Here is a 27,001-nt window from a genome sequence, read left to right as displayed (position 1 = left end):
CTAACTACGTTCCTGCCATTGGGTGCTGCTCCACAGCAGAAGAGGGAACCATAAGCAGCCTCTTAAATGTACACTTTAGCATCAAGATGATGATTGAAAATGACTGTCATTCTCAGCCCAGGAAACACACCACCACACTGGCAAACAAGTACAGATTCTGATGAAAGCACTATTTACACACAGGCAAGACCAAAGCATGCAAGCAGAAGAAAAGGTGTTCCACTTGGATCATATTCCTGCATCAAAGGCCAAATCATCTCAGGCTATATCATGGTACAAGTGCCTTGCATATTGCCCTAGTTAAAGGTGAGGTAGGTCTCTCCCTTTCTACTACAGCCATGTCGAGTACATCTGAGAGAAAAACTGCCAGCTAACCTTATTGCTGGAGGAGCTCTGAACTGGTGCCACACCTGCAGTTTCATATGCCAGTCAAAAACAACTTAGAATGTGGTCTTCCAGGTACCCTAATTTAGTATCCAAGATAGGCTCCATCTACAGCCACAAATATTGCAACTCTTCCCCCTCCATTTACCTGGTGGATGTACTTCTAATTTTCCCCGCCAAAGTGCTAAAATGCCATTGTGCTTAACTACAGGATCTTCAAGTTTTTGTACTTACTGCAGTTTGCCACTGACATCTTTAGGAACAAGCAGTCCATTTTTAGTTGAAACTACTGCTTTTCTAAAAGTCAGAAAGTTTCCACATGTTCCTGTGAAATCTGAGACACATTTTCATACCACTCAACAACAAGCCTTCATTACAGGAACAAGAGTTCTGGGGTTTGCTGGGGCAACCAGCCACTATCCTGAGACTTGCTGCTTTCTACCATGAAACTACCTTTGTGAGTTTTGGTTTTGGTGCTTTCATCTAGTGGATTAAGCATTCCAGAGCCATTTCCTATGTGTTTAAACAATACTAGGTAGGACCTTACCAAGGCTAAAGATTTCTCTTACACTCTCCCTCCTCAAAAAGCTTAGTTTGCAGGCCATTAGACACCAACCACCTTTATTCCAAACGCAGCTCAACTCAGATGGAGTTACTCAAAATTCAAGAGGGCTTACAGCCTGTGCTGTAAGCTTAAGCAGACATGAAAGAAGTCTGACAAACTGGTACTCTACAAAACCACTAAATTCATTGCAGCAGATAAACAAGAAGGAATCTGCTAAGCATTACCAAGATTTCTAGCTGCACAATTACCTCAGTGGCCATGCAGATAGAAAAGCAAGGCAAGACAAGCCAGAGCACACAAACTCAGAATCTTAGGAGATCTGTCTCTTCATGAAATCTGAAAGAACCTTAAGAATGAAAAAGAAAATGAAACAAAAATACCCCCCAACATACATTCCACAATGTATAAGACTCAACGCTGAACATAAAATACAGCATCAGTGACCAGGCTTAAAGTGTGCAGAGAAATGCTTATTGTTATAATTTTAATCTATAAATAAGTGCACTTTTCTATTACAAGCTTAGTTTTGACCCCAAAAGCTCACAATAACGAGGAAAAGCATCTTCAGAAGGTTAACCATATGTTTTTAAAGTTTGAAGTGATAGCTACTGAAGTTTCTCATGCCACATTTTCTTTAACCTGTGACTTGTCTTCATGACTCTTAATTGGACAGAAATCACCTTTAAGGAGATTGGATGCTCAATGATTCAAGCTAGAATCAATGTACCCAAAAAAAGGAAGTTTGAGAGGCAAAAGAGTGGAGAAACACAATTTCAAAGCCATCTACAGTAACAAGTAACTAAGAAGTTTCACCAGACAACAGATTAGTCTTTTATGTTTAGAAGACATACAATGCAAAGCACTGCTTTGGTTTACTGACTGCTCTCCAGACCAATGCACTTCAGTCCAATACAGAAAAGGGTCAAAGGAGGAAAACAAGCAGCTATCACTGTTGCAGTGCTTGTGCTCTACATCCTTAGGAAAGCAATATTTCAAGGTACCTGGGAAGTAATCAGGCCTATGGGATAAGCAGCACCCCTGACATGCATAGCCCATCCTTGAGCTCCTCTTTTAATCCATCACTGGCAGCTGAGAAACGGGAGCAAAGTTACAGTTCTTGCTAGCAAGTTAGTAAGCACTGGAGTTCAGCAGCTGATGTTAAGAGGTACATCAGCAAAGCTGTAGAAGACAGTACAATGCTGTCTCATTTAATCCAGGTTTTGTCCGTGCACACAAGCCTAAGGTATTTAAGCTAAAGCTGTACAGTTACAAGATTAGGGAATAGGAAGAGCTCTAGTATAAATCATGATGTTACTGCACATGTATATCAGTTCAATGGTATTTCTACAGCCAGCTACTTTGGGGCAGAAACCACTTCCTACAAAGCAGTGAAGAATTTGCATTGTTCTGTCACTACAAAAATTCACTTTGAAATTTAACCAAGCAGGAAAGAGGAAGACAGGAATATTTCTACCTCATGCCCATTCAGATATTATTACGATGGAACTTTAGATTCAAATGCTTTTCTCCTTATTAAGCTAAAACCTAGCTACAAGCTTTCCAAAATTTTCTGAATCCTATTCAGAGTGGGCCAGAATCATGTGTGGCATAATGAATACATTTATCTACCTTTATACACAACAGGTGAAAATAAATACTGCCTAAATGTTACTGAGCAAAGCCAGCAGATTGCACTGAGGTAGCCATACAGCTAAAAAGCTTGGTAATGCTTAGCAGCTTGCTTCTTGCTTAACTCAGAACTGACAGTTCAAAGTGAAAGGGCACCCCAGGGCAAAAAGATGCTGGATATCTTAAAATTTTTCTGTACAAGAGTCAAAAATCAGGTTTCACACCAGAAGTCAATGTCCTACAACAGCAAAACTGTACATCTGCTTTGTAGAGGAGCTCTCCCTTCCCTCAACAAAGCACTGACGAAAGCAGATATTTTTTCAGAACCAGCATCGTGCAGAAAATACTAGATTATCAAGTCCAGGGGCACAACATGGCTTAAGGGAGCTAGAAAATAAACAGAAGTAATTTTGTTTTTATGCACCCCATCATGGGACCCCAGACAACCTAAGGATAGAAACTGAGGCAGAGTGAACAATGACCAGCCAGAGAGCAGTCACAATGTCATCAGGGACAACAGCACTGGACTACCCCTTTACAGGAACCAGTACACACAAACAGCTCAGTCATGTGAAAGATACTGGATATGTAACAGCTGACAATACATTTAAAGGTCCATCCCTTTCCTAAAGAGAGCAAGTTTTATGTCAACCAGACCTTTTAGAAATAACAAATGTTTAAAATTAGCTTCACTTTTTTTCCCCTTCCATTTCCAACTTCACCTACAATCCAATTTAGATGAAGCAAGTACTGCCTCAACTTAGAAATTCAGTTCTGCAACAGCATTTGTTTTCTCCCTTGACAAAGTATTTACTGTGGAAAAAGCAAAACAAAACTTCTGTTTAGACAGGTGATGTGTGAAATACACTGAAGTGAGGAAAACATGCAGCTGTCCAAGAGCATGACAAAGGAGTGAAATCAATTACTAGACATGAAGAGCTGCTATATTGGAAACATGACTGGATGCTTCTCAGAGACAAACTGATGAAGCCCAAGTCTGCCAGCAATGTCAGTTTGCAGCAGAAGTCACAGATGACTTAGAGCTGACTGAAAATATCATGTGCAGATTAAAAATATTACTAACATGAGTAGTACTGTTTCTCAGTACTTGGTGCTTTGCTTGGATAATAGCAAAGCCAGATATTGAAAGATAATCATGGGAACTATCCACATAAGGAACAACTCCTTCCAAAAAAACAAAACCAGTTCATTTTTTTATAAACTCGGGGACATGTCACCTCAGCTTCATTAGCAAATACTCTCATGAACCAGCTGTGGCAGAGTTCCATGTTGCACACATGGATTCTGGACAGAACTTGGCTTTCACTTTTTTTTTATCAATCCAAACCTGTCAGATCTGAGACCACACAGGGCTAAAATATGCAGGAGCTACTACATAGTAAGACAGACAGCTGAGAACTACACTGCAATTCAGAACTTTTTTGAAAGCCTTTTTACTTTTCCCATTATGAAAGGATGCTCTTTCACTAAAGCTTTGGATCTCACTCCATTTCAGGGCTGGGGTGCAAAGAGCAATATATCATCAAGTGCTGAATCATCCAGCTGAGTACAAGAGAAAACAGTAGTTTGTGGTTAAAGATCTAAAAAATATATATATATATATAAAAATTTAAATTATATTTGCTGGCCCCAAATGAAATAGCTGACTTCAGTGGGCGAATCAGCCCTTAATTTTCTCTCTTCCTTATGATAGGTACTATGTAGAGCTGATCCCAGAATGCTTAGCTCTACTGAACCACACCCAAATCTCTGACATATCTGGTCTGGCAGTTCCCCCATCTTGTCATTAGTTCAAGATTCAATTTATATATCTTTGAACTATGAATTTACTGTTCCCATTTTTCTCCAAGGAGCAAATGTATGGCAAATTACAGCAGAGAAACACAGTGGAGCCTGTCAAAGTTTCACCCCCTGCAGCTGATAATGTCTGTCTTCTGCTGTTCCAGCTTTGGGCTGCACATGCCTCCCTGCTTCTGTTTGGGCCAAAGCAGCAGGAAATTTGCCTACCCAGTGAAAGCAGGGGAAGGCTGATGTACCCTATGCAGACAGCCCAAGGTAGTATCACTCATTCACTGCTCTTAAGGTTTCCCTCAGGGCTTTATGGGAGTACAGAATATCACTTTACCTGCACTTAAAGGTTGCAGCAGCATTTGAAACCCAGCTAGGCCTCTCCTGGTTTAGAGACCAACTACCCTTTGGAATCAATTACACAATGCTTGCAGGTAAGTCAACCAAAAACAGCTTACTAGGTCCCCCATAAGACTTTTCTTATAAACTAAGACTGCAGATATCTACTGCTTTCCAATTACTATTATTATGAGCCATAGCACCAATTTAATACTTCACTAGAAGTAATAGCTCCTAACACAATCTTGGAGATTAAAAAATGCATTCATTTTGGAAAAAAAAGTACAATTTCTTACTGTGCTGAGTTCTCTTGAAGCTATTACATATAGTGACACTCAATCTTTGAAGTCCTTTAGAAATTATTTGCTGTTGCCTCAATAGAATTACAATGTCTTTATCAACTTTACATCTTCTGCAACTCCATCGCTTACCTGATCAAAGAGTTGCTTCCCTGTGGTGTTGGGCTGGATGGCAAACTCCAGCTCAGCATCCATGGTGGTAACACGCACACTGATCTGGAAGACAGAAAAACGCATCATTACAACACATGCTCGAAGTGATACTACCCAATAATGAAAACGAACACCTGCCCAGGACCAGGAAGCAGCTCTCAAGCCTCCAGGAACTTCACTGCCAGCACTCACAAAGTCATCTGCTCTGCCAACATGGTACTCACAGTTTTCCTGTAGAATATAATTTTCCTGTTTTGCATTGATTTTATCCTCCCTGGTCCTACAAATATTCACATGTACTGACATACATGAGAGCCATTTACATCTTACAAAGTTTAATTTCCAGAGTAGAACATTCTGGTATCTTTCACAAAAGCAGAGATGTTCCAGAACTTGCACACAAGAAGACCCTTTTGTTTGAAGGGTGAACATCGAGGAAGTTCCCAGAAGCATTAACAACTCAGTCTGCCACAGAAGGCTGGTCAATAATAACAATATGCTTCCAGTCCTTGTGAGTATTTGGAAGTTATAAGGCACAATCCCTGACACGCTCCAGGGGCTGTGGGTATGAAGCAGACAGGATGCCCTCATAGGCTAAGACAAAAAGGCTGCATGCTGAACATGAAAACACTTCCCATAGCAGTAGAGCTGCCAATACCGCTTTCCAATTCTTTCAGGAGGATGAAAGACTTCTAAAATTTGCAGAAATTGTTTAGGTGTTATTTAAAATTGCAATCAAGATTTCATGACTATACTAGCCTTAGATGCAAGATCCTGAATGGTCTTCCAGAAGAAATGTTATATGATGCACTATTTTGACAGGAATGTCTCACCAACACATTTTCACTTGTGGCATGAAAGTGGCAAGGAACTGCAGGCAAGGGAGTTAGCAGCTTCATCCCACAGAAGCAGGAAGACATACACACACCTTTCACTTCTCATGAAGCAAGTTAAACAGCAGAGGCATTTCACCTCAAATGCTAGTGTAAAACACTGCTGATCCCATTCAAAACTCCCAATAATTACTGGGAAACATGATTTAGATGCTTGGGTCTAGACAGAAACAGTCCTGGCCTGAAAGCAGATGCCTTAACTTTAGGCCAGGGAAAGTGAGGTCTGCAAGTACACCAAGCTGCCTGAGAATCCAATTCTATTTGCATGTCTATCAACTGAAAAAGGTAAAGATAGTTCATAATTTTTGAACACAAGCGGTACACATTAAACCAGCTTTATTTAAAATATTTCTCCATCAAAGCAAAGGTTCAAGGCTTGAAATTGTACAAACAAGATACTCACAATGCACCAAACCCCAGCAGACAGGCCTTGCATTAACAGTTCTCTCTCTTGCAAACAGTCATTTACATTTACCTCAGATCAACAAATCCTAAATTTTTTGCTCTTCAGTGCAATCAATCCTATTAGTATACACCACCAGGCTTCCAGTGGTGAGGGGTGGAGGGAATTACATTGAGAACAGCTTTAAGAACAACTCAAAATAATTTGGACTATAAGCTAACTGTATGACACGGGAGACCAAAAAACAAGAGTAAGCAGAAAAATATTCAAGGAACCACATAATACCAATATGATCACAGTTCTGATACCTGCATTTTTACCAAAAATATGTACAGATTTCACATCTTGTTTACTAAGAAACCAGACTGCAAGAGAAGTAGAACCAGGGTTTTTTTCGCAATAAGCAAAAAATGTTCTGCTAGTTCAATCTAGGTAAGTGCCAAAAAGAGACGACTAACTACAACAAATACTTTTTGAGGTTTCCCAGAAAGCCTGCTTCAGACTAGGCACACCACTATTTTGTACTTGAGATCCTCTTGAAATAAACCTAAAGGTTTTCTTCTTTTAAGTTAAGCTAAAAATTCTGTAAGGTTAAAGGCAGGCTTAGCACAGCTAAGCTGAAGTACACATAAGTTGAAGTTCTAGCTGTTTCATGCAAAAGGAATGCTATTTAGACATTAGTAGAACAAAGATATTAACAAGCATATCACAAATAAGTTGGTTTTGAAGCCCTCTAAACCTTCTGACACAATGTCAAACTAAGGCAAAACCATCCCACAGAAGTAGCAAGGAAAGCACAAATGGCCTAAACTCGTAAGAACAAAGCTTTTTTTTTTTTTTTTTTTTTTTTTTTTTTTTTTTTTTTAAATTAGCAGCTTTCAATAGCATGCAGGTGCTCTAAGTTCTTTTAGTGTACACCTTCCCAAAATTATTCTCTTTGAATCCTAAACCTTGACAATGGGCTAATTTCATGGTACTTTGGTAAAACAAGAATCTGACCACTTCCTAGAAGGGCTGAATGCTCCCCAAAACAGCTTTGCTACTTACACTTGGAAGCAGACTCTTCTAGCAGAAAGAGTGCTGGTTTGTAAGCCTGATTAATCCAGCACAGCCACCAGTGAGATCAAAGCTGTCCATAAGTTGCATTCGGGTGCAAGAAGGATTACATTAAATGAGCCATTAAGTTACATCTTACATATTTTTTAGCTTTGAAGTATTTCCTGTTCACCTAAAGCATTCATGTGTCAGCTACCATGAAAGAAAATAGTCTTTGCTCCACTGTTTATGGACAAAGCACAGTAGCTACTCTTATTTGATATCATGTGCATAGGTGATTAAGAGTCAAATATCTGTGCACCAGAAAACAGAACTGAAACATCTGTGGCACCTCTAAGAGCTATTTAGAACAAATCACACCCTAACATTTAAAATAAAGCTGCTTCAGTAACCCCAAAATTCATGCAGAATACTTATTAAGACTCACATCTTTGTTAGCACAGTAAAATAAGTTGCCATGCTGGAAACAGCAAAGTTCCTTCACTGTCAGTCATTCAAATTCCCTTAAGTTACCTGACCCAATATTATCCTTCAATTGGTTCATTCAATAGCAAGATTTACACATTCCCCCCCCCCCCCCCCCGAAGCCCCCTGTGCTCAAGATGAGTAACAACCTAAAGCTTAGGAGCAGCAAAGTCTTGAATGGGTCTGCACTTGCAACTTCAGCCTGATCTGAGAGAGCAGAAGCTGAGATACCACAGGAAACAGGCTTGTGCTTTGGAGAACCACACCCCGGTAGTGCTGTTTCCCCAAGCTGAACACGGCTTTAACACATTCAACTGCTGTGAACTGTCAGCGGAATGAGCTGGGGAGAGAGCACATCCTGGGCTGTGCCAGTGACATTTTAACCATTAGTTTGAACGATTAGTGGTAATTTAATTCTTAGCTGAGAAGCTAGTTTGCTATAAAATTGAGTTTTGTTAAGGCTCATTGGTGTGAAAACAACACACAGACATTTTTTCTCCATACACTACCAAGCCAGCGTGGTTTTGTTTTTCCAGTTCACAACTGGCTCAAAGGGAGGTTTCTACTATTTCAGGTGGTGGGAGGCACTGATCTTAATGCGTTCTGCCTGCAGCTCAAACAAGCTACAAGAAGAGAGCTACAGACTGCTATAATCTCTACCAGACAAGTACGTGCCAGGCACTGCATGCTTACCTTCTTTCTCCTCATTCATTTAAAGTCTCACTTTAAGTAAAACCACTTTACTAAGGTATTCATAGCTGAGTACTGACCAACACAAATGTTACACATAGGAATAAAAATGCTATAGCAAAACAAAGCCAACACTATGCAGTTCCATTGTAATTTAGACTCATTTGCTTCGTTCCTTGAGTTACCCTGCCAAAGCACTTTTAAACCATTTATCCATATAGTTTACTACCAGTGATTATTTTAAGAAAAGCCTCAAGATTCATCAGCATTAAGCTATTAGATTTTGTATTTCTAAACCATCTAATAAGGTTTTCCTAGGTTTGAGGGCTGGCATAAGCCTTAGGCATGCTTATAATTTCGGTTGCAAACAGAAAAAAATGTCAATAAGGTATCCGACTTGGACTGCTGAGCGTATACAAATTTAGCTCTGTCAGTCCAGACAGGTAAGGTGCACACTGCTGAGAGATGTGTAAGAGAAAGAGACTGCACACCAGTGATTTAATCACAAGGTCTAGTGGCAGCACTCATCCCCAAGTATACTACCCTCCTCCAATTCCAAATATTCTGTAACTAAACATCTATCAAAATTTCAACACTCAGGAGGTGTTTTAAGAAGGTTTACTGGATTTCAACAGATTTATAAAAAATACTATCCTAAGGCAGTAATTTATACTCAAACTCTGTTTAAAGCAATTAATTGAATTTATTCATCATAGCATTTATAATATACCCACTGCAGCATGCAAATATTTGCAACTCTCTAAATTCTACTTGGATCTTAAAGTAACAGAAATTTATTCTAGTAGGTGGCCTGTAAATAGTCTTTTGTCTTTCCATCATCATTTAATATCCTCTCATACAAACAGCTAGTAACACTATATGAAATGCTTCCAGACGCCATTTTGCACACTGCAAGAACATTCAACTATCACATTTCAGCAGGCAAATTTATACTCACCAAATTAAAAAAAACATGCCAAAAAAAGTGCCCATATTTAACTGATTCCTTTTATAAGAGCTACAGAAAAGAGATAGAAAACTAGCAACCCTTCCTCTTCTCTATTTGGAGAACTACCACAGTTCCACCAGCCTAAGCACTGCTAAATCTTGCCATTGCTAGAGCACAATAAAGAGCTTCCTGCTGCCAAGGACAGTATTGTCAAGTGTGATACCTCCTGCACAGACAGAACCTCTTGCATGGAAGAGATACTCTTCCAGCCCCAGAGCAGTTGCAGCCAAAGAAAGCTCCCTTCGATCAGCAAAAACTTTCTGAAGGCACATGCCATTACTACCCCCCTCCTCCCATGGTGTTCAGCAGTCTGCAAGAGACACACTTCACAGACAGTGGTACCAGGCACCTATCTGCAGCATCTTTCCAGGTATTTTAATATTGCCCCTACACTTTCAAGTCTCACTTTCTGCCCTAATGTGATTCCAAATAAATTTTACTACCAGCACTAATTGTCAGATATCTTCCAGGTGTCTGAATAAGTCCTCCTAATAGTGTGCTATAACAACTTCCTGAGATGAAAATGTGTAGCTGCATATGGCAGGACAAACAGGAAAGACTGACACGGTCACACTCAGTAACAGATGTATTGCTTGCACTAATGCCCCAGTGCATTGAGCAGCACAAGAGGTAGAAAAGACAATTCTGTTTGTCATAAGTTGAGACAGCAATAGAGTACTAGGAAATTCATGTCAGAATACTAAGTGGAGTCAGCACAACAGAGTATTGACTTCTACAAAACCCTGACCCTGAGCTAAAGCTTCTTTCCTCCCTGCATTTCCTATATGCAAGGAAGCTGTTATACCCTGCTGGGCTGGATGCTTCAAGCTTCAGATATTCCCTGCTTCTCAGGTTCAAGCCACCAAGTAGACTATTTCTGGAGAATGTAACATATGGAAAACTTGTACTTTATTGCAAATTTGACAGGTACAGAACAGAAGCAAGCTCAATTAAAAAGAAATTCCAGACCAACCTTTATAGCCTCTGCACTGAAAGGCACCAGTTTACCCAGCAGTTACTCCACGTAAAAATACTAGACTAATGCCATGCACCAGTTCCAACAGCTCTGACCTGGGAAGCACATCAATCTAGCTGGAGTTGCACGAACTAAAATCTCATAAAGCACCTTAATAATCTAAAAACCTGTCCTGTTCTGGCTTTTAGCAAGATTAGCAGCAATACAGTAAGTTTAACAAGAAGTGTCCCCCTGTTCCTCAGAACGTGCAGGTGGATTCTGAAGTACAAGTGCTCTGCAGTGCTGCACTTCCCACCACACTGGTCAGCCAGCATGGGCCCACTGCCAGGACAGCAGAGCTTTGCATTGCCTTGGGGAGGAATCAGAGGTGATGCCCCACACCTCCAGCATCAGCCATACTCACAGACATCTGGCTCCTTCCCGAGTGCCAGCACCCAGCTGAAACGGCCCTGGGTCCTCTGTGTCAGGGGGAGGCTGGGATCGGGTCATGTGAAAGCGCTTGCAATTTCTCAAAGGATTACACTTAATTAACCAAGCCCCCTTCCAGCAGTCTTAAAGGGCCTTTTCATACCTCTAAGCCCATCAGGGAACAGAACAGCAGCAGGGACACCCTAGGCACCACACTGCAGACACCAGAGAGGTTAACCCTCCCAGCAGCTCCTGGGAGCTTCCCAGATCTCTCCACCAGCCTCATCCTGCTCTGCTGGGGACACGGAACTTCTCATTTGACTGGAGCACAGGGCAGGCAGTAAGCCCACAGAAGGCATCCCATTCCACTATTTGAATAAAGCTACCACCCAAGGAGAAAGCTTCCCATGGTACTTCTGATACCAGTGAGCCAGAAGTAGTACTTACATCCTATAGAGTATGTGACTTTCTTTCGGTACCTAAGTACAGCCTGTAGCAGGAATGCACCTTTTAAAGCATCCCTAATGACTTTAGCATGCAGCCTGAAGACAGAGAGCAGTGCAGGGGCAGCTGCTACTGCCCAGCTTCACAAACCTCTCTTGTGAACAAGAGAGCAAGAACAGCAAGCCTGGTTGAGGAAGAATTCAGGCTAAATCTAACTAAATTTGTGCTCACATGGTCTTATTTCTTCCTTGTGAAGGAGCAGGGCAACAAGCCAGCTTGGATTCAGAAGCTGCTGAGGAGCCACACCTGAGCACAGTCACACCAGAGCTGTATCCCCAGCAAAGATGCCTCATGTGGGCAACAAACCACAGTACCCACACAGCTTCAGGAGCCACGCTGCTGAGGACAGAAAGAGGAAGCAGGCCAGAGCACCAGCTTGCAAGACCAAGGAAGTTCACAGCTTTGAGAAGTCTGCTTGCAAAAACTGGATGAAGAAAGGCTAGAGGCACCAGCACCTAAGAAAGGGTTCTAGAAGCAGCAGTGTCTGGGCAGACATGCTCTGTGTCATCTGTGGCATTTAATACCTCACTGCAGCAGAGACACCAAGGGATGCTGCCAGTGCTTGCCCATAACTTCCAGCAAAACTCACCTTCATAGCACCAATTTACAAACACTGGGTAGGGGGGAAACATAGTTACATCAGCCATAAAATAAGATAAGCTTTCCTATGTGGAGCTTTGAAGAGTAGAGGATTTCTGCTTTACCTAACAAAGGGGTTCAAAATAAGCCAATTTTGAGCCCGTTCCAACTGCATTTCCATAAGTTTTCTGACAAGGTTTATAGCAGTCATTGCATCCAGAGGTTGAAACCTTAACCCTATTCTTGAAAAGGGTAAAGACAAGAAACTGACTGAGGTGATTAATGAGATTAGCTCAGTTGGTTAGAGCATGGTGCTAATAACATCCAAGGTTGTAGTTTCAATCCCCATACACATCATACACTTGAGAGTTGGACTTCATGATCTTTGAGAGTCCCTTCAAACAGAATGTTCTCTGTGTGTATGTATGTCTGTAACTAAAAATCTGCTACAATATATAATGCTAAAGTAGTCAGTTTCAAAGAAGGAAAACAAGTGATTTATTCTAATATTAACCCTGTCATACTATAGTGTCAGAGCCCTGGTATATTTGTTTGACTGTTAATCTCAAAATATTCCTGTGTTAATTTGTACTGCTTATCTCACAGTGATGAGAAGGAAAATAAAATTCTTCCATACAGCAAGTGGTAATCAGGAATGCTCCCATTTAAAAAATGGAAAAAAAAAATCAGCTTCCTTGAAGGCAGCTGCTGCCGTTGAAAAGGCAATGCCTACAGAGCACAGCAAGACAGCAATATTTTGTTGCTTATCTAGTTCTCAAGACCAAGTGTGAGAAGCCACAGCTACCTTCCTGATAAAGTCCTACTTTGTGGAGGTGGGCGGAGCCCCAGCTGCTCTGCCCTGGAGGGAGCCAAGCTGAGGAGTCAAGGAAGAATTTTGCAACTTCACCCTGAGCCACTAGGACAAAAAGACAAACATCCTAGCCACAGTGACCTGTCCGGAGACCCACAAGCCCCCTCGGGATTTTATGTAGATCTGTTACAATTGATTGGTTCTGTACCCTTTTCCTCCCACCCTGGTGTCCCATAAAAACCCCTGGGTTTCCTCTGGTCGGCAGAGGTTCCTCGTCCCTGGATCCCTTTCGCTGGTACCCTCTCAATAAAGTACCACCTGCGGAAATTCCATACGAGACCTCTCTCTCTCTCTCACCACGGCCGGCTAAAAGAGGGGCCAACTCACAAGGGCATGAGCTAAGAGCACTGAGCTGAAATCACTGAAAGCTGAAATCACTGAGCTGAAAAATCACTGCTCTGCCCGATGCTGAGAAGCCCCTCTGCCAGCTGAGGAGCGCCCTGACCCCCCAAGGAGCTGTTTCTAGTGAGACATCCTTTGGGGTTGCTGTGGCTCTCTGAGTCCCAAGCGGCGGACCCCATCCACCAACTGGCATACTACTTTGCATGTGATTGATACCTGGTACTTAGAGAGGCCTGAGCAGAGGATCACTAAGTGGAGTTAGAGGGGATCATCCTTGCAGGACATGTTTATCAGTCCAGAGATCAGTTATTCATATCAAGTCAGGGAGTTTACTTCAGACACCCTTATATAAACTACAGATTCCTTTTTTTCTCTCAAATGGTAGAGAATCAGATTTATTACCCTCAAGGACAGTTTCTCTAAAAAATGAGGTCTCCTTCAAACCATGTTCACAGAGTTCACAAGAAAACTTCAGAAAAGCCTACTCCTCATGCAAAGGGTCTGTTGTTTGCAGTTGCCTTACTTTAGATGCTTTCACTCACTCACCCTGCCCCAGCTTTGCAGCTTTCTCATAATCAATGTTTCACTGCCCTGGAGGCACCTTCCTTCATTAGCACCAGTGAGCACACGCTCATAAGTGCACTGCACAAGCACTCAAAGCCAGGGCTATGCCAATGCTGCTTCCATAGGGCTGGAGAACTCCACATTTTAGAACTCTGGAGGTATCATTTACCCAATTTAATCAGTGATCTGATTTGGGCAGGTAAACTTTTCAGGAACAAAGGTTTCATTTTACAAAGACTACTACAAAGTTATTAATTCAAAACTATTATTAAAATTCCCCTACCACCTACACAGCATGGCTTCCAAAATCATTAATGATGTTTCCAGGTTAAAGCTACTTAAATGTAATTCCTTATTTTCAACCAGTCATATCCCACCAATGGTGTTTCAACACCATGGCTACTAGCAGCTTGCCATCCTCTCCAGAGGGCAAACAAGTTTCACTTGGAAAGGAGGAGGAAAGGAGTTGCAAGATGAGAGCACTAAGCCAGTAGAAGCAGCCATGGGTGGATCCTCACATTTACAGTCAAGACCAGATACTTGTATGCCACTTATTACACTACTTACTCCCAACCTCGTGCAATAGATCAATTCCTCTATTTTTGTCATTTCCTCTTCCATAAATAGATTTTTCATGTACCTCCCTTTGCTTTCCTGTAGCTGTTCCAAGTAATTAACATTGCCATTTTCTGTTTCTTTAGTCAGTTTGAAGAAGCCCTCGGAATAACTATTTTTGTACCTGTTGTTTCAGCTGCTTAGAGAGAACATCCTTTACTAGTCAAAACCCAGAAGGAAATTAAAATTCCATGGGGAAAATCCCCCATCCCCTTTTCTGGAACATCTGGATCAGGAGGTAAAACTTGAAGCAAAATCTAGCAACATGCAGTTGCCATCATTCAAATTTAACAATCTGTGCAGCTTTGGATTTTGTTTTGGTGAGGTTGCTTGTTTTGTAAACACCTTTTTTTTGTACCTGTTAGAAGAGCTTTTCTCTGGAGAAATATACACAGCTATTATGGGCTCTACACACTAATAGTAGGGTTGGTAGTTGTACTTCACAGGTCAGAGCTTAACCACATCCCTTGCTAAAGCTCTTCAACCTAAGCGCAGTTAGCAGGCAGTGGGCATGTTTGAATGTCAGCAGTGGTATGGGTGACATTGCTCACACTACTGTGTGCTCCTCCCAGGCAATCCTACTCACAGGTTACAAACAAGTATTTTGTGCCACCCCCCTTATGTTGTACACTGCACAAAGGTGTTATGATCCTGGCTGTGACTGCAGTCACTCCATCAGCAAAACAGTCTCTGCACTCTCTACCACCATCAGAGGCACTTCAGGTTTTCTGAAAATGCTCTTAGGAGGCAACTTTTCCCCTACCTCAACCTCCCCTTAGTCCAGTTCTTCCCCTCCATCCTCAAGCCAAGGGCAGGGAATTTCCCAGAACCGTTTAACGGTTGCAAAGACCCAGTTCAAGGAGTGGATCAGTCAAGACTGGGAGCCAAGATGTGTTCCCAAAAAGCCAAGGAGCTTTCCAAACATAGTATCCAGTGAATGTCTGCCAAAATCACAAGCACCTACTTTGCTGGAAGGAGCTCAGAACAAGATCAAACCAGGATGCTAACAAGGCAAGTGTGACCTGCATTGAGGCATCACATGTACAGTAAGTACTTGAGGTTCATGAACTAATAGACTAAATACTCAGTCCCTATGTAAAGGTCTCTAAATTCACCTGCAGTTAAGAATTGTTTCAGAGGTGACTTGGAATCAAGGGCAAAAGACAATTTCCAGAGGGAAAAAAAGGCATGAAGATAACTGCTGTGGCCAAGCGCTTCCTTCTAAAGGACTAACAATTAGATAAAAAGTCAGAGCAAGATTTTCTGTTTCATGTGCTTCCCTCTGTCCTTCAACAAAGAGATTCCTAGCAGTTTACCTCTGTTACAGAGAGGGGAGTTGAACACAGGGCTGCCTGTTCTAGACACCCAGAGCATGGCCTGGGTGTGGCACATCAAGTTCTTAGCCAGCTCACAGCCCTCACTGAACCTCTGAACAATGGTCAGACTTCTAGAAGCTAGAACACAGTCTTACCATGGGATCAGACTGCTCAGACTATGAGCCAACCCTCCAAATTTAACTACATGCACAGTCAAATATGGGCTAAAGCTGTTTCATCATCCTGTGATTTTCAGCTTTATCATTTCCAGCATGCAAGACAAATTCTGCAACTTCCTTTCAGTACAGGGTCTCATTTAGGCTGGCTGCATTTTCATATCTATTTAGGTCATAGTTCCCTAAAACACAGGATTTCCCCTAAATGGCTCAGTTCTACACTTCTTTTTAATATTCAGTTTCCCCACCCATATTAGCTTCCCTCACCACTGACCTATTTTAGATTTTAAATAGTCCTGTTGGGACTGTCCACAGTTTATAAAAGACCAGCTTCTGAATTGCTGAAGTATTCTTTGTTATTTTAAGCTCTAACTAGTTCAAGCATTTGATTTTTCCTAATACAGAGGAGAGTAGCTACACCACCATGACACAGAACCTCATGTTCCAAAAGGTTCCTGAAGGGGTACAGGAGCTGAGGAGAGCAGTGACATAGCACATGCAGTGTCTGTATCCACCACATGGGAAGCCATCCTAAACAACCTGCACCCTTCTCAATCACTTCTCTGGGTTCATTCTTTTACTCCACAACTACACAACAAGTAGGAATTCAAAAGGATGAATCAGGGTGGGAATAACTCTTCTGTTATTTTCTCCAGCAGAATAATTGCATTGGTCCTGTTCACTACATTTACACAGGGGCACTGCTACAGGCCATAGAAGAGGAAGGGCAAGATGGCTTTTTGGGTACAACTGGACAAAATGGACCAAGCTACTGAATCACTCTTATTCCTCACTCCCAGGCATATCTGAAATGAATGAAATGTAAGAAATTCCCATTTTTGACACAGTCTGTCATTTGTTAAGAAAGTTATGCTGTTTAAAATGTTATGCCAGTTGTAACCTGTCTGTTAAGGAAGTTATGCTGTTTGTACCAAAATTTGTACCCTCAAAACCTTATTCCAAGTTGTATACCCCCTCTAAAACCTCAGGTTCCCTTCCCCTTCCGTCGGGCTAGACTGTCACCGTTCCCCGACGGCTCCTCGAACTGCCAGCCCCGCCTAATAGGAAAATCCAAGGACTTCCATGGTGCACCGCTCCAAAACCAAAGTGCAGTTGCCGGCAAACGGACCCAAAAGCCGGGACCCAGCACAAAATCCAGATAAAAGGGAAACACTACAACACCGAGAAGACCCTCAGCTACCTAGAGACCGAATTGTGCTTCTGCCGCCTCGCCATAACCAAAAAGAGACTGGGAAGAAGTGACGCCCCTAGACCACCCGAGCCCAATTGAGTTCCTGGGGATTCCCGCGAGGCCAGAACTCCCGACTCTGCGGCGAGAGCAGCAGGTTCGTCTGACACCTGATCCTCAGCGGCGACAGAAGCGAGGGCGGCGACAGGAGCAGCGACGGCGCAGGCGACCCCTCGCGTTCCCCCTTGAAAGAGCTGACTAATAAAGGCTTTTCAAAGGAGCAGGTCTCCTGGCCCATTTATAACAATTTGGGAGCTCATCTGGGATCTAAGCCACGCCCAGAAGAGGACCTGGACGGGAAGGCGCAGCCCGACCTCGGACCTCCTGGACAGCTGGACATCCCAGACCAGAGGACGCTTGCCAGCCTCGTGGGACGCCACTGAGGAGCATCGGTAAGAACAATCGGTGGCGGGAGTGGCGAGTGTGAAGTGAATGAGAGGGGGGCCGGCAGCTCAGACCCCCCAAGCGATTTTGGACTGCTGAGTACTGTGTTTCCACACCCCCGCAAGGGGGCCGGCCGGGAAAAGCAGGAAGCGAGTGAACTGAGAGAGACTGAGGCGTCTCCAGGGGCATAGGGCCCCCTCCGGACGTGCGGAGGAGAGAGTGAGTGGCACGTCAAAGAAGTGGGTGGCAGAAAAGGCTTGGGCCAATTTCAAGCGTGCGAAAGGGCTCGAGCAGTGTGAGGCACGCACCACACTGGCTGAGGTTATAGCCCGGAGTGTCACAGGAGACTAGCGCTGGCTGGGGTAGCGGCTGGAACCCTAAGGGCGGGTTGCCCAGGCTGCTTTCGGGGTGCTTTGGAGACTGACTGGGGTAGCTGTCGGGGTGCTGGGATAAAAGAGTCTGCATTGGTCGGGGGTACTCAGGGAAGAGGTATGCTGTCCGGGTGCAGAGGAGTAAGAGTTAGGGGAGTCCCAGAGTGCGAGGGACTTTTAGGTAGGGTGAGTGAGTACATTGCACGCTGTATGTCCAAATCCTGGCAGTAGGTGGTGACTGGAACCCTGGGCCCTGCTTGACCGGCCACTTACAGGGATTTGCCTGACGTACAGGAGAGAAAAGGAGTGCTGGCTAAGGGGTAGTTGCTGAGGCCCTAAAGGCGGGTCACCAGGCTACCTGTGATGCATTCCGAGCACTGGCGGGGGTAGTGCCCAAACCCTAAGAGAGGGTCCCTGGGGCTACTTACAAGTGTTCAAAGAGTGAGTGAGAGTTAAAATTTGGGTTGCCCGCCTTTAAACTTGTGTGTGTGTAGGGGCACCTTAAAGAAGTTTAGTTAAAACAAGGTCAGATAATTTTGCTTTGTGTTGCCCTGAAGTAAAGTTTCTGTCGGGGTAAGAGCACCGTAGTTTTTATTTGAGACCCAGTGAAAATGGGGGTGTACATAAGTAGAGTGGAGCCAGTTGAGGAGAAAAGAGAGAAAAAGATAAGAAATATTCCACCAGACACTCCACTAGGACAAATGTTAGAACTATGGGAGGTTGAGGCCACTAAAAGCTTAGACAGAATCAAAATGATCCATTATTGTATAGAAGCTTGGCCTAACCTAAATTTACCTGCAAAATGGCCATGGTGTGGAACTAGAGACCCCTGGATGTGTTCACAATTAACTCAATACTTGAAATCTCGAGGAGATTCAAGTATTGAACAGATACTCTATGCTAGCTGTTGGCAAAAACAAGTAGTCAAAAATGAAACAGCAAAAATATGTAAGTTACAGCAAGGGAAACAAAGGAATGAAAAGCAGAAGAACCAAAAAGAAGCTAGCCATAATTGGGACCCCTTAGAACACTTGCCTCCTCCTACAGTTTATCCCGAAGTAATCCTCCAACCTCACCTAAAAATCATACCTTCCCAAACTGTAATCCCTGTTCCTTCCCCAGCTTGCCCCCCTCCAATTTATAACCCCTCTTACCCTCTGCCATTCCCTAACACTGGTCTAGCCTCCTCTCCTTCACCATCCACAATCCCTGCACCCCCTCACAGCTGGGAGCTAGGTCTGGCACCTAACAATGCATCCTGTCAGGCAATAAAAAACCCAGAAAGACCTTACAGTAACACCAGGTCAAAAACCAAACTCTTTCCCCTAAGGGAGGCCCCAATGGGTGGGGCAGTTGGAGGAATAGGGTTTGTCAATGCACCTTTAACAGCGTCAGAAGTCAGAAGTTTTAAGAAAGAGCTGGGGAATCTAGTTGAAAACCCAGTGAGAATTGCCAACCAGATTGACCAGTTTTTGGGCCCAAATATTTATACATGGAGAGAACTAAACTCCATCTTAAATATGCTCTTCAATCCAGACGAGGTTCGGCTGGTTAGGGCAGCAGGGATGCGCATCTGGGAAAGAGAAAACCGAATGGGCCCTCCCGGTGACCAGAAGTTGCCAATAGCTGACCCAAGGTGGGACCCAAACAGAGGAGAAGGGAGGAGAAATATGGAAGATTATAGAAACCTAATGATAAGAGGTATTAAAGAATCAGTTCCTCGGAGTAGCAACACCAAATTAGCTTTTGACAGGGCCCAAGAGAAAGATGAAACCCCAGCAGCCTGGCTGAGAAGGCTCAGACGGAATTTCCAGCAATATTCTAATTTGGATCCAGATAGCCCAGAGGGACAGATATTATTAAAATTACAGTTTGTCACAAAATCCTGGCCAGATATCAGAAGAAAACTTGAAAAGATGGAGGACTGGCAAGATCAAGAAATAAATGAATTATTAAGGGAAGCCCTAAGAGTATACCTTAGGAGAGAAGAAGAAAAAACAAAGGCAAAAACCAGGATTATGGTAGCCGTGGCCAGGGAAAGTGTAAAGGATCTCAGAAAGAATACTAAGAGTGAAGGAAACACAAAATCTTTACCAGGAAAGGGAAGAGGAAGGAACCCACCACCTTGGGGTACTCTTCAGAGACCAGGAGAGACCCGAGCCTGTTATTATTGTGGAGGAATAGGACACTTTAAGAAACATTGCAAAAAAATGTCATTTGATGAGACTGTCATGAGGGAGCAGGAGGCATTAAAAAAATTATTGAGAGAGGAGGTCAAGGAGGATTGGGGGTGTCATGGGCTCTATGCGTTAGGGGACCCCATGAAACATCAAGAAGGGCCCATAATAAATTTTCAAGTAGGTCCCCAACATGAAGAGTTTGAGTTTTTAGTGGATACTGGTGCAGATAAATCATGTATCAACCAACTTCCAGTTGGAATTGCGATTAGAAGAAAGACATGTGAAGTCCTAAGAGCAGAAGGGGAGCCTTTCAGGGCTTCAGTTATAGAAAATGTAGAAATTAAAGGAAATTCCAAAAGATGTGTCACTAATTCAATATATCTACCCAAAGTAGACAGTAACCTGCTGGGAAGGGACCTGCAAGTTCAGTTAGGAGTAAGGATTCTTCCTAGAGAAGGAAGAATGGTGGTACAAATCATGAGGCTGACTGTTAGAGACTTGGGGGAAGTCAGGCCAGAGGCCTGGGCTGAGGAGGGAAAATATGGATATTTAGATATCCCACCTATAGAAATCAAAATGCAAGAAAAGACACCTCCTATAAGGGTCAGGCAATATCCCATTTCTCTAGAAAGGAAAAAAGGACTAACCCAAATTATAACCCATCTACTCACAGAAGGAATATTAGAACCTTGTATGTCACCCCACAACACTCCTATTCTGGCTGTAAAAAAGGCAGAAAATAAGTTTAAAGTAGTGCAAAACCTAAGAGAAGTGAACAAAAAGACAATTACCAAGCACCCGGTGGTACAAAACCCCTACCCGCTCCTGAGCAGGATTCCTGGAGAGCAGTCCTGGTTTACTGTAGTAGATCTAAAAGATGCTTTTTGGACCTGTCCTTTGGCAGAGGGGGGCCGAGATTGGTTTGCTTTTGAGTGGGAGTGCCCTGAAAGTAAGAGAGGGCAGCAACTGAGATGGACTCGTCTTCCTCAGGGGTCCACTGAAAGCCCAAACCTCTTCGGGCAAGCCCTAGAAGAGTTACTGAGACAGTTTATCCCTAAAAACAGTGTGCAAATCCTGCAGTATGTAGATGACCTCCTAATGTCAGAAAAAGAGCGGGATGAAGTGAAGGAAACCAGTATTAATCTCCAGAATTTTCTAGGGGAAAAAGGCCTCAAAGTGTCAAAGAACAGACTGCAGTTTGTAGAATCGTGGGTCACCTGCTTCGGACACCTCATTGGGGAAGGGTGTAAGAAATTAAGCCCTGAGAGAATCTCAGGTATGCTCTCAGTCCCAGCTCCAACCACAAAGAAAGATACAAAAAAATTATTAAGACTATTTGGCTATTGCAAGCTGTGGAAAAAAAAATATTCCCAAAGTGTTAAATTTCTATATGAAAAATTAGTCCAACCTGAACCTGTGAAATGGACAGATAGAGATGAAGAACAGTTAAAAGACCTAAAGACAAAATTGTCTTCAGCCCCTGTCCTGAGTCTCCCAGACCTTAAGAAAAAGTTTAACCTATTCATTAACTCCAGAGGGGGAATAGCTTATGGAGTATTAACCCAAGAATGGAGAGGACACAAAAAGCTTGTCGCATATCTTTCCAAACTTCTGGATCCAGTTGCAAGAGGGTGGCCGGCTTGCCTCCAAGCTGTAGCAGCCACAGCTGTTCTTGTAGAGGAAGCACAAAAGCTAACACTGCAAGGAGAAATCATTGCACACACACCCCATGATCTGAGGACAGTGTTGAGCCAAAAAGCTCAACAATGGCTGACTGACTCTAGAATTTTAAAATATGAAGTGATTTTAACTGGCACCAGTGATTTAGAGCTAACTACATCAAAAAGTCTAAATCCTGCCCAGTCCCTCTCAGGGGAACCCACACCAAACGTAGAGCACAATTGCATAGAAATCATAGATTTACAAACAAAAGCAAGAGAGGATCTTGAAGATATACCTCTACCATATGGGAGGGTGCTATTTATTGATAGATCATCTAGGCTGACTGAAAGAAAAAAGATATCAGGCTATGCAATAGTTGAAGGTAGAAAAAGAGACAATTTAAAAGTTACAGAAAAAAAAAAAAACTACCCCCAAACTGGTCTGCCCAGTGTTGTGAAGTCTATGCTCTCAAAAGGAGATTAGATTTATTAAAACAAGACCGAGGTGCAATCTACACAAACTCGCAATATGTATTTAAAATAGTACACACATTTGGAAAGATCTGGGAAGAAAGAAGCTACCTAAATTCAAAAGGAAAAGATCTGATACATAAAGAATTAATTAAATTAGTATTAAAATCTCTTATGAAGCCCCAAGAAATAGCAATTGTACATGTCAAGGGATATGAAAAAGGAGACACATTTGAAAGAAGAGGCAACCAAGTAGCTGATCAAGCAGCCAAACTAGCAGCTCAAAAGCTGGGAAAACCAATAAAAATTCTTACCTTGAATAGTATACCAGCTGACAAAATTAATAAACCAATGTATGATAAAAATGAATTACAAAAAAATAAAAAGTTAAGTTTACACCAAAGGAAGCAAGGGGAATGGCTGACCCCAGATGGAAAGAATCTCCTAAATAAGGCAATAGCTCGAAAAATGCTGGCAGAAATACACAACTTAACTCACTGGGGCACCCAAGGGTTGTGTGATGATTCTCTAAGAGAACACCTGTGTGTTAGAATCTATAACCTGGCTAGAGCAGTTACTGAAGGATGCCTAATTTGTCAAAAAGTAAATCAAAAAGTAATGAGAAAGCCCACACCAGGGGGAAGACAAATAGCATTAAGACCCTTTCAAAATATACAAACAGACTTCACAGAAATGCCTCCAGTACAAGGACATAAGCATCTTTTGGTTATAGTTGGTCACTTAACGCATTGGGTGGAAGCCTTCCCTACAAAAAGGGAAACAGCACAAGTAGTAATAAAGATACTACTAGAACACATCATCCCCCGGTATAGACTGGTAAATAACATTGTTTCAGACAGAGGCCCCCACTTTGTAGCACAAGTCCTGCATGATATTGTTAAAGCCTTAGAAATGAAATGGCAGTTACATACACCCTGGCATCCTCAAAGCTCAAGAAGAATTGAGAGAATAAATAAAGCCTTCAAAAATGTATTAACTAAATTAATAACAAAAACTGGAATGAATTGGCTAAAATGCCTGCCCCTAGCACTCTTGAGAATCTGAGTTCGACCAAGGTCAGACATAGGGGCTTCACCATACACAACTATCCCGAATAAAAAGACCATTGCCACTTCCCAGTGTCTCTGATACCCCAGCAAAGACTCCCTCCAAATAGACCACCATTAGAGACCCAGACACACTTAAAATAACCTTCAAAAGACAACCAAAGCCCAATTAGAAACTAAAAAAAAACCAACAAAAAAACCCCGTTGTTCAAAATGTTTCCAAGTTGTTATCAAAAGCTGTCATTTAAAAATGTTCTCTGTAAGTTGTTCTAAGTTATCATGAAGTGTTAAGCTGTTTTAAAAAGTTGTGATAATATCATTACAGATCTCTCATAGGGCACACCACAGAAGGGCTAATCAAAAACTGAGAAAGAAGTGGGAATACACTGAAAGGAACTCCATAAGGCCAGCTAAATACCTTCCCCAACCCAAGAGGCAAGACGAGGTGAGATCGAGACAATGGTTCATACTGGACTCTTGGGAGAACTACACACCATCCCATCTATGACGGGGAGAACCTGCAGTCCCTTATAAGAGTTTACACTCATGTAAATCCCACGTGTTTTGATATAAAGCAGTATTAGATTGCATAAAATGCTGCAACATTTAAGCAGCGCCTAACTGGAAAGTGCCCTATAAGAGAATAGTTTTACTTTAATTAGAACCTCAAACTGAAAAACTAAATAAAAGATATTCCCATGAATCAAAAACTGCCAATTGATGCGGGCAAAGGCCCGATCAAAGAAATAGAGGGGGGACTGAAATGAATGAAATGTAAGAAATTCCCTTTTTTGACACAGTTTGTCATTTGTTAAGAAAGTTATGCTGTTTAAAATGTTATGCCAGTTGTAACCTGTCTGTTAAGAAAGTTATGCTGTTTGTACCAAAATTTGTACCCTCAAAACCTTATTCCAAGTTGTATACCCCCTCTAAAACCCCGGGTTCCCTTCCCCTTCCGTCGGGCTAGACTGTCACCATTCCCCGACGGCTCCTCGAACTGCCAGCCCCGCCTAATAGGAAAATCCAAGGACTTCCATGGTGCACCGCTCCAAACCGAAGTGCAGTTGCCGGCAAATGGACCCAAAAGCCGCGACCCAGCACAAAATCCAGATAAAAGAGAAACACTACAACACCGAGAAGACCCTCAGCTACCTAGAGACCGAATTCTGCTTCTGCCGCCTCGCCATAACCACAAAGAGACTGGGAAGAAGTGACGCCCCTAGACCACACGAGCCCAGTTGAGTTCCTGGGGATTCCCGCGAGGCCAGAACTCCCGACTCTGCTGCAGTGAGAGCAGCAGATTCACCTGACACCTGATCCTCAGTGGCGACAGAAGCAAGAACGGCGACAGCAGCGACGGCGCAGGCGACCCCTCGCATTCCCCCTTAAAAGAGCTGACTAATAAAGGCTTTTCAAAGGAGCAGGTCTCTTGGCCCGTTTATAACAATATCTGTTTTATCCTTTGCAGCAGCTCTGATACACAACCCCTTGGTGAGATTTACCATCAAGCCACATATATACATGCTATTAACCCCATTTTCTGTTGAACTTCAGAACAAAATTGATGCAAAACTTTACAGTGGCAGCAAACCATCAAAGCTCTCAAGCAAGCAAGCAACCAAGTTGATTTAGTTTATTCAAGGCTGCAATTAAATCCACACTCTTGGGTTCACATTCACACACTTCTTGAAATACACTGTTTGAAATGGGGCTATTTTAGAAAGCAAGCCTGATAAACTTTAGCTAAACACCTGAGACCTAGATGCATTGATGAAAACATTGTTGAATGCCCAGGAATGTCAGTGGTCAAGTAAGAGTTAATAACATAAACAGACTTCTTGTATCAAGTGGGCAAGAGTAATTTCCTTACATGAATTGCAGTTTCAATATATACATCCTTGATTCTCCTCTACAGAGATGTTATGGACCATCTTTATGCAGCCAAACATGCAGATAAGCCAAACTGTTAGTGGTCTTCCTAAAGCTGCAGGTCAAAACCAAGAAACTCAACTGAGTAGTAGGAAGAGAAATAGCCAGATGCTGAGTACATCTCCTGAATAGGTCAACATACATGCAGATATAACCTAAAAAAGCAAACAGTAAAACTCACTGGACTAAGGAAAGGCAGGGAGCCTGAAAACCAGCCTTCTGCAAAGAACATTCAGAAGTCAACTTGAGAGTTTAGCTCTTACCCAGACCTGCTGTGTAAGGTTGCTTTATGTTTTGAGGTTTTTCCATATGCTAAGGTACAGCAGCATAGGCTTGGCAGACATGAATTCAACTTTGATCAAAGTCAGGGGCTCCTTCAGTGTTCCTGCATGCAGATATCTTATCCCTAACTGCACTTCTCCAGAACACTGGGAGCAGTTAAGAGCAGCTAACTACTCCTGCTCAGGCTTGTTGTGGAAATGGATAGATCCACATTAATGCATCTAAGCACCCATCTTTCTCTAAGGGAATGGCAGACCAGCAAAATCACTTGGTTTATAAGACTGTCTGAATCCTCTCAGATCACAATTAATTTCAAATCCTTCCAAACACTGCCAAATCAAAGCTATCATTAGAATACGGTAAAAGCATTTAATGGGAAAGTCCTCTATGCCAAACTTTTCTGAGTCCAGAGCATTTGCACAAAGCTATTTGTAAAAAGACAAGGAAAAACTTGAAAGGACAGAGCAATGCAGCACATGGTCCAAGATGTTCTATAGAGGAAAAAAAAGAGACACTCACCAAGCATTATTTTGCAATATTAAAGACATTCAAAACTTAGCCATGGGAGAAGTGGCTGGTCACCTCTGACTAAAATACATTTGGTGCTTAGGGGAAGAAGAGACTTTGCACAGAGGTGAATCAAGTACAGAGCAAGCAACAAAGTCTATGTATTAAATCTGTCAGAGCTTGAAGCAGCAAAGGAGCAGGACAGTCTTCTGTCAAATTTTTACTTGATTATTTAGCATTTGTCAGAACAAACACTAAGATAGCATTGTATTTCCTGTGCATGATGCTGAAGCAAGAACTGTTCAGATTGGTCTGATCTTTTAGTGATTTGGAAGTTACTTAGTTCTATTTGCTCTGTCTTTTGGTAGATTCAAGACAACACTACTATACTGATATATTCTTACAGTTGAAAATGCTGACATGGACCTTCTTTCAAAAAAAGATCTCTACCCTAAATGGCTGGATGTGCAAAAGGGTATTCAAACTGAGCATAATCCATTGTATTGCCTCTTGCAATCACCCTTCAATTTGAGATGTTAGTAACAAATCACAGAGCAAGATAAAGGAAAAAAAAACTAAACCTAAGTTGGGGTTTTTTGAGATTTGCACTTCTGCATGTATGGCTGTCAACACAGAACCCCAGGTATACAGTGCAGAAGACATTGGTGTCTATAGATTTTACAAAGCCCAAGACACATGCAGCAGCAAGCCATTACAAGCAGAGTAAGAAAATTAATTTTCAGGAACTTGCTGCTTCCTAGTTTGCCATGGCTGGGTCAGAACGCTATCAATTTCAGGTGCAGTTTAGTGTTTGTTGTGGTTTTGAAAACAAACCAAGTGAGAGGCTCTAAGTCA

The 27,001-nt window shown here is 42.5% G+C and overlaps 1 protein-coding gene across 1 annotated transcript in view; it reads right to left on the bottom strand.

The window, feature by feature from the left end:
* The window catches only part of LOC136373246 (moesin), a 53,464-nt gene that overhangs the window by 16,065 nt on the left and 10,398 nt on the right, over positions 1-27,001 (bottom strand). Inside the window, exon 2 of the mRNA XM_066338162.1 lies at positions 5,158-5,241. Coding sequence (XP_066194259.1) covers positions 5,158-5,241 — 84 coding nt within the window. The remainder of the gene's footprint in view (positions 1-5,157; positions 5,242-27,001) is intronic.

The sequence above is a fragment of the Sylvia atricapilla genome, chromosome W (genome assembly GCF_009819655.1).
Source record: "Sylvia atricapilla isolate bSylAtr1 chromosome W, bSylAtr1.pri, whole genome shotgun sequence".
In the NCBI taxonomy this organism is placed as follows: domain Eukaryota; kingdom Metazoa; phylum Chordata; class Aves; order Passeriformes; family Sylviidae; genus Sylvia; species Sylvia atricapilla.
Note: the sequence above shows the minus strand (reverse complement) of the source record. Positions and strands in the feature narration are given on the sequence as shown.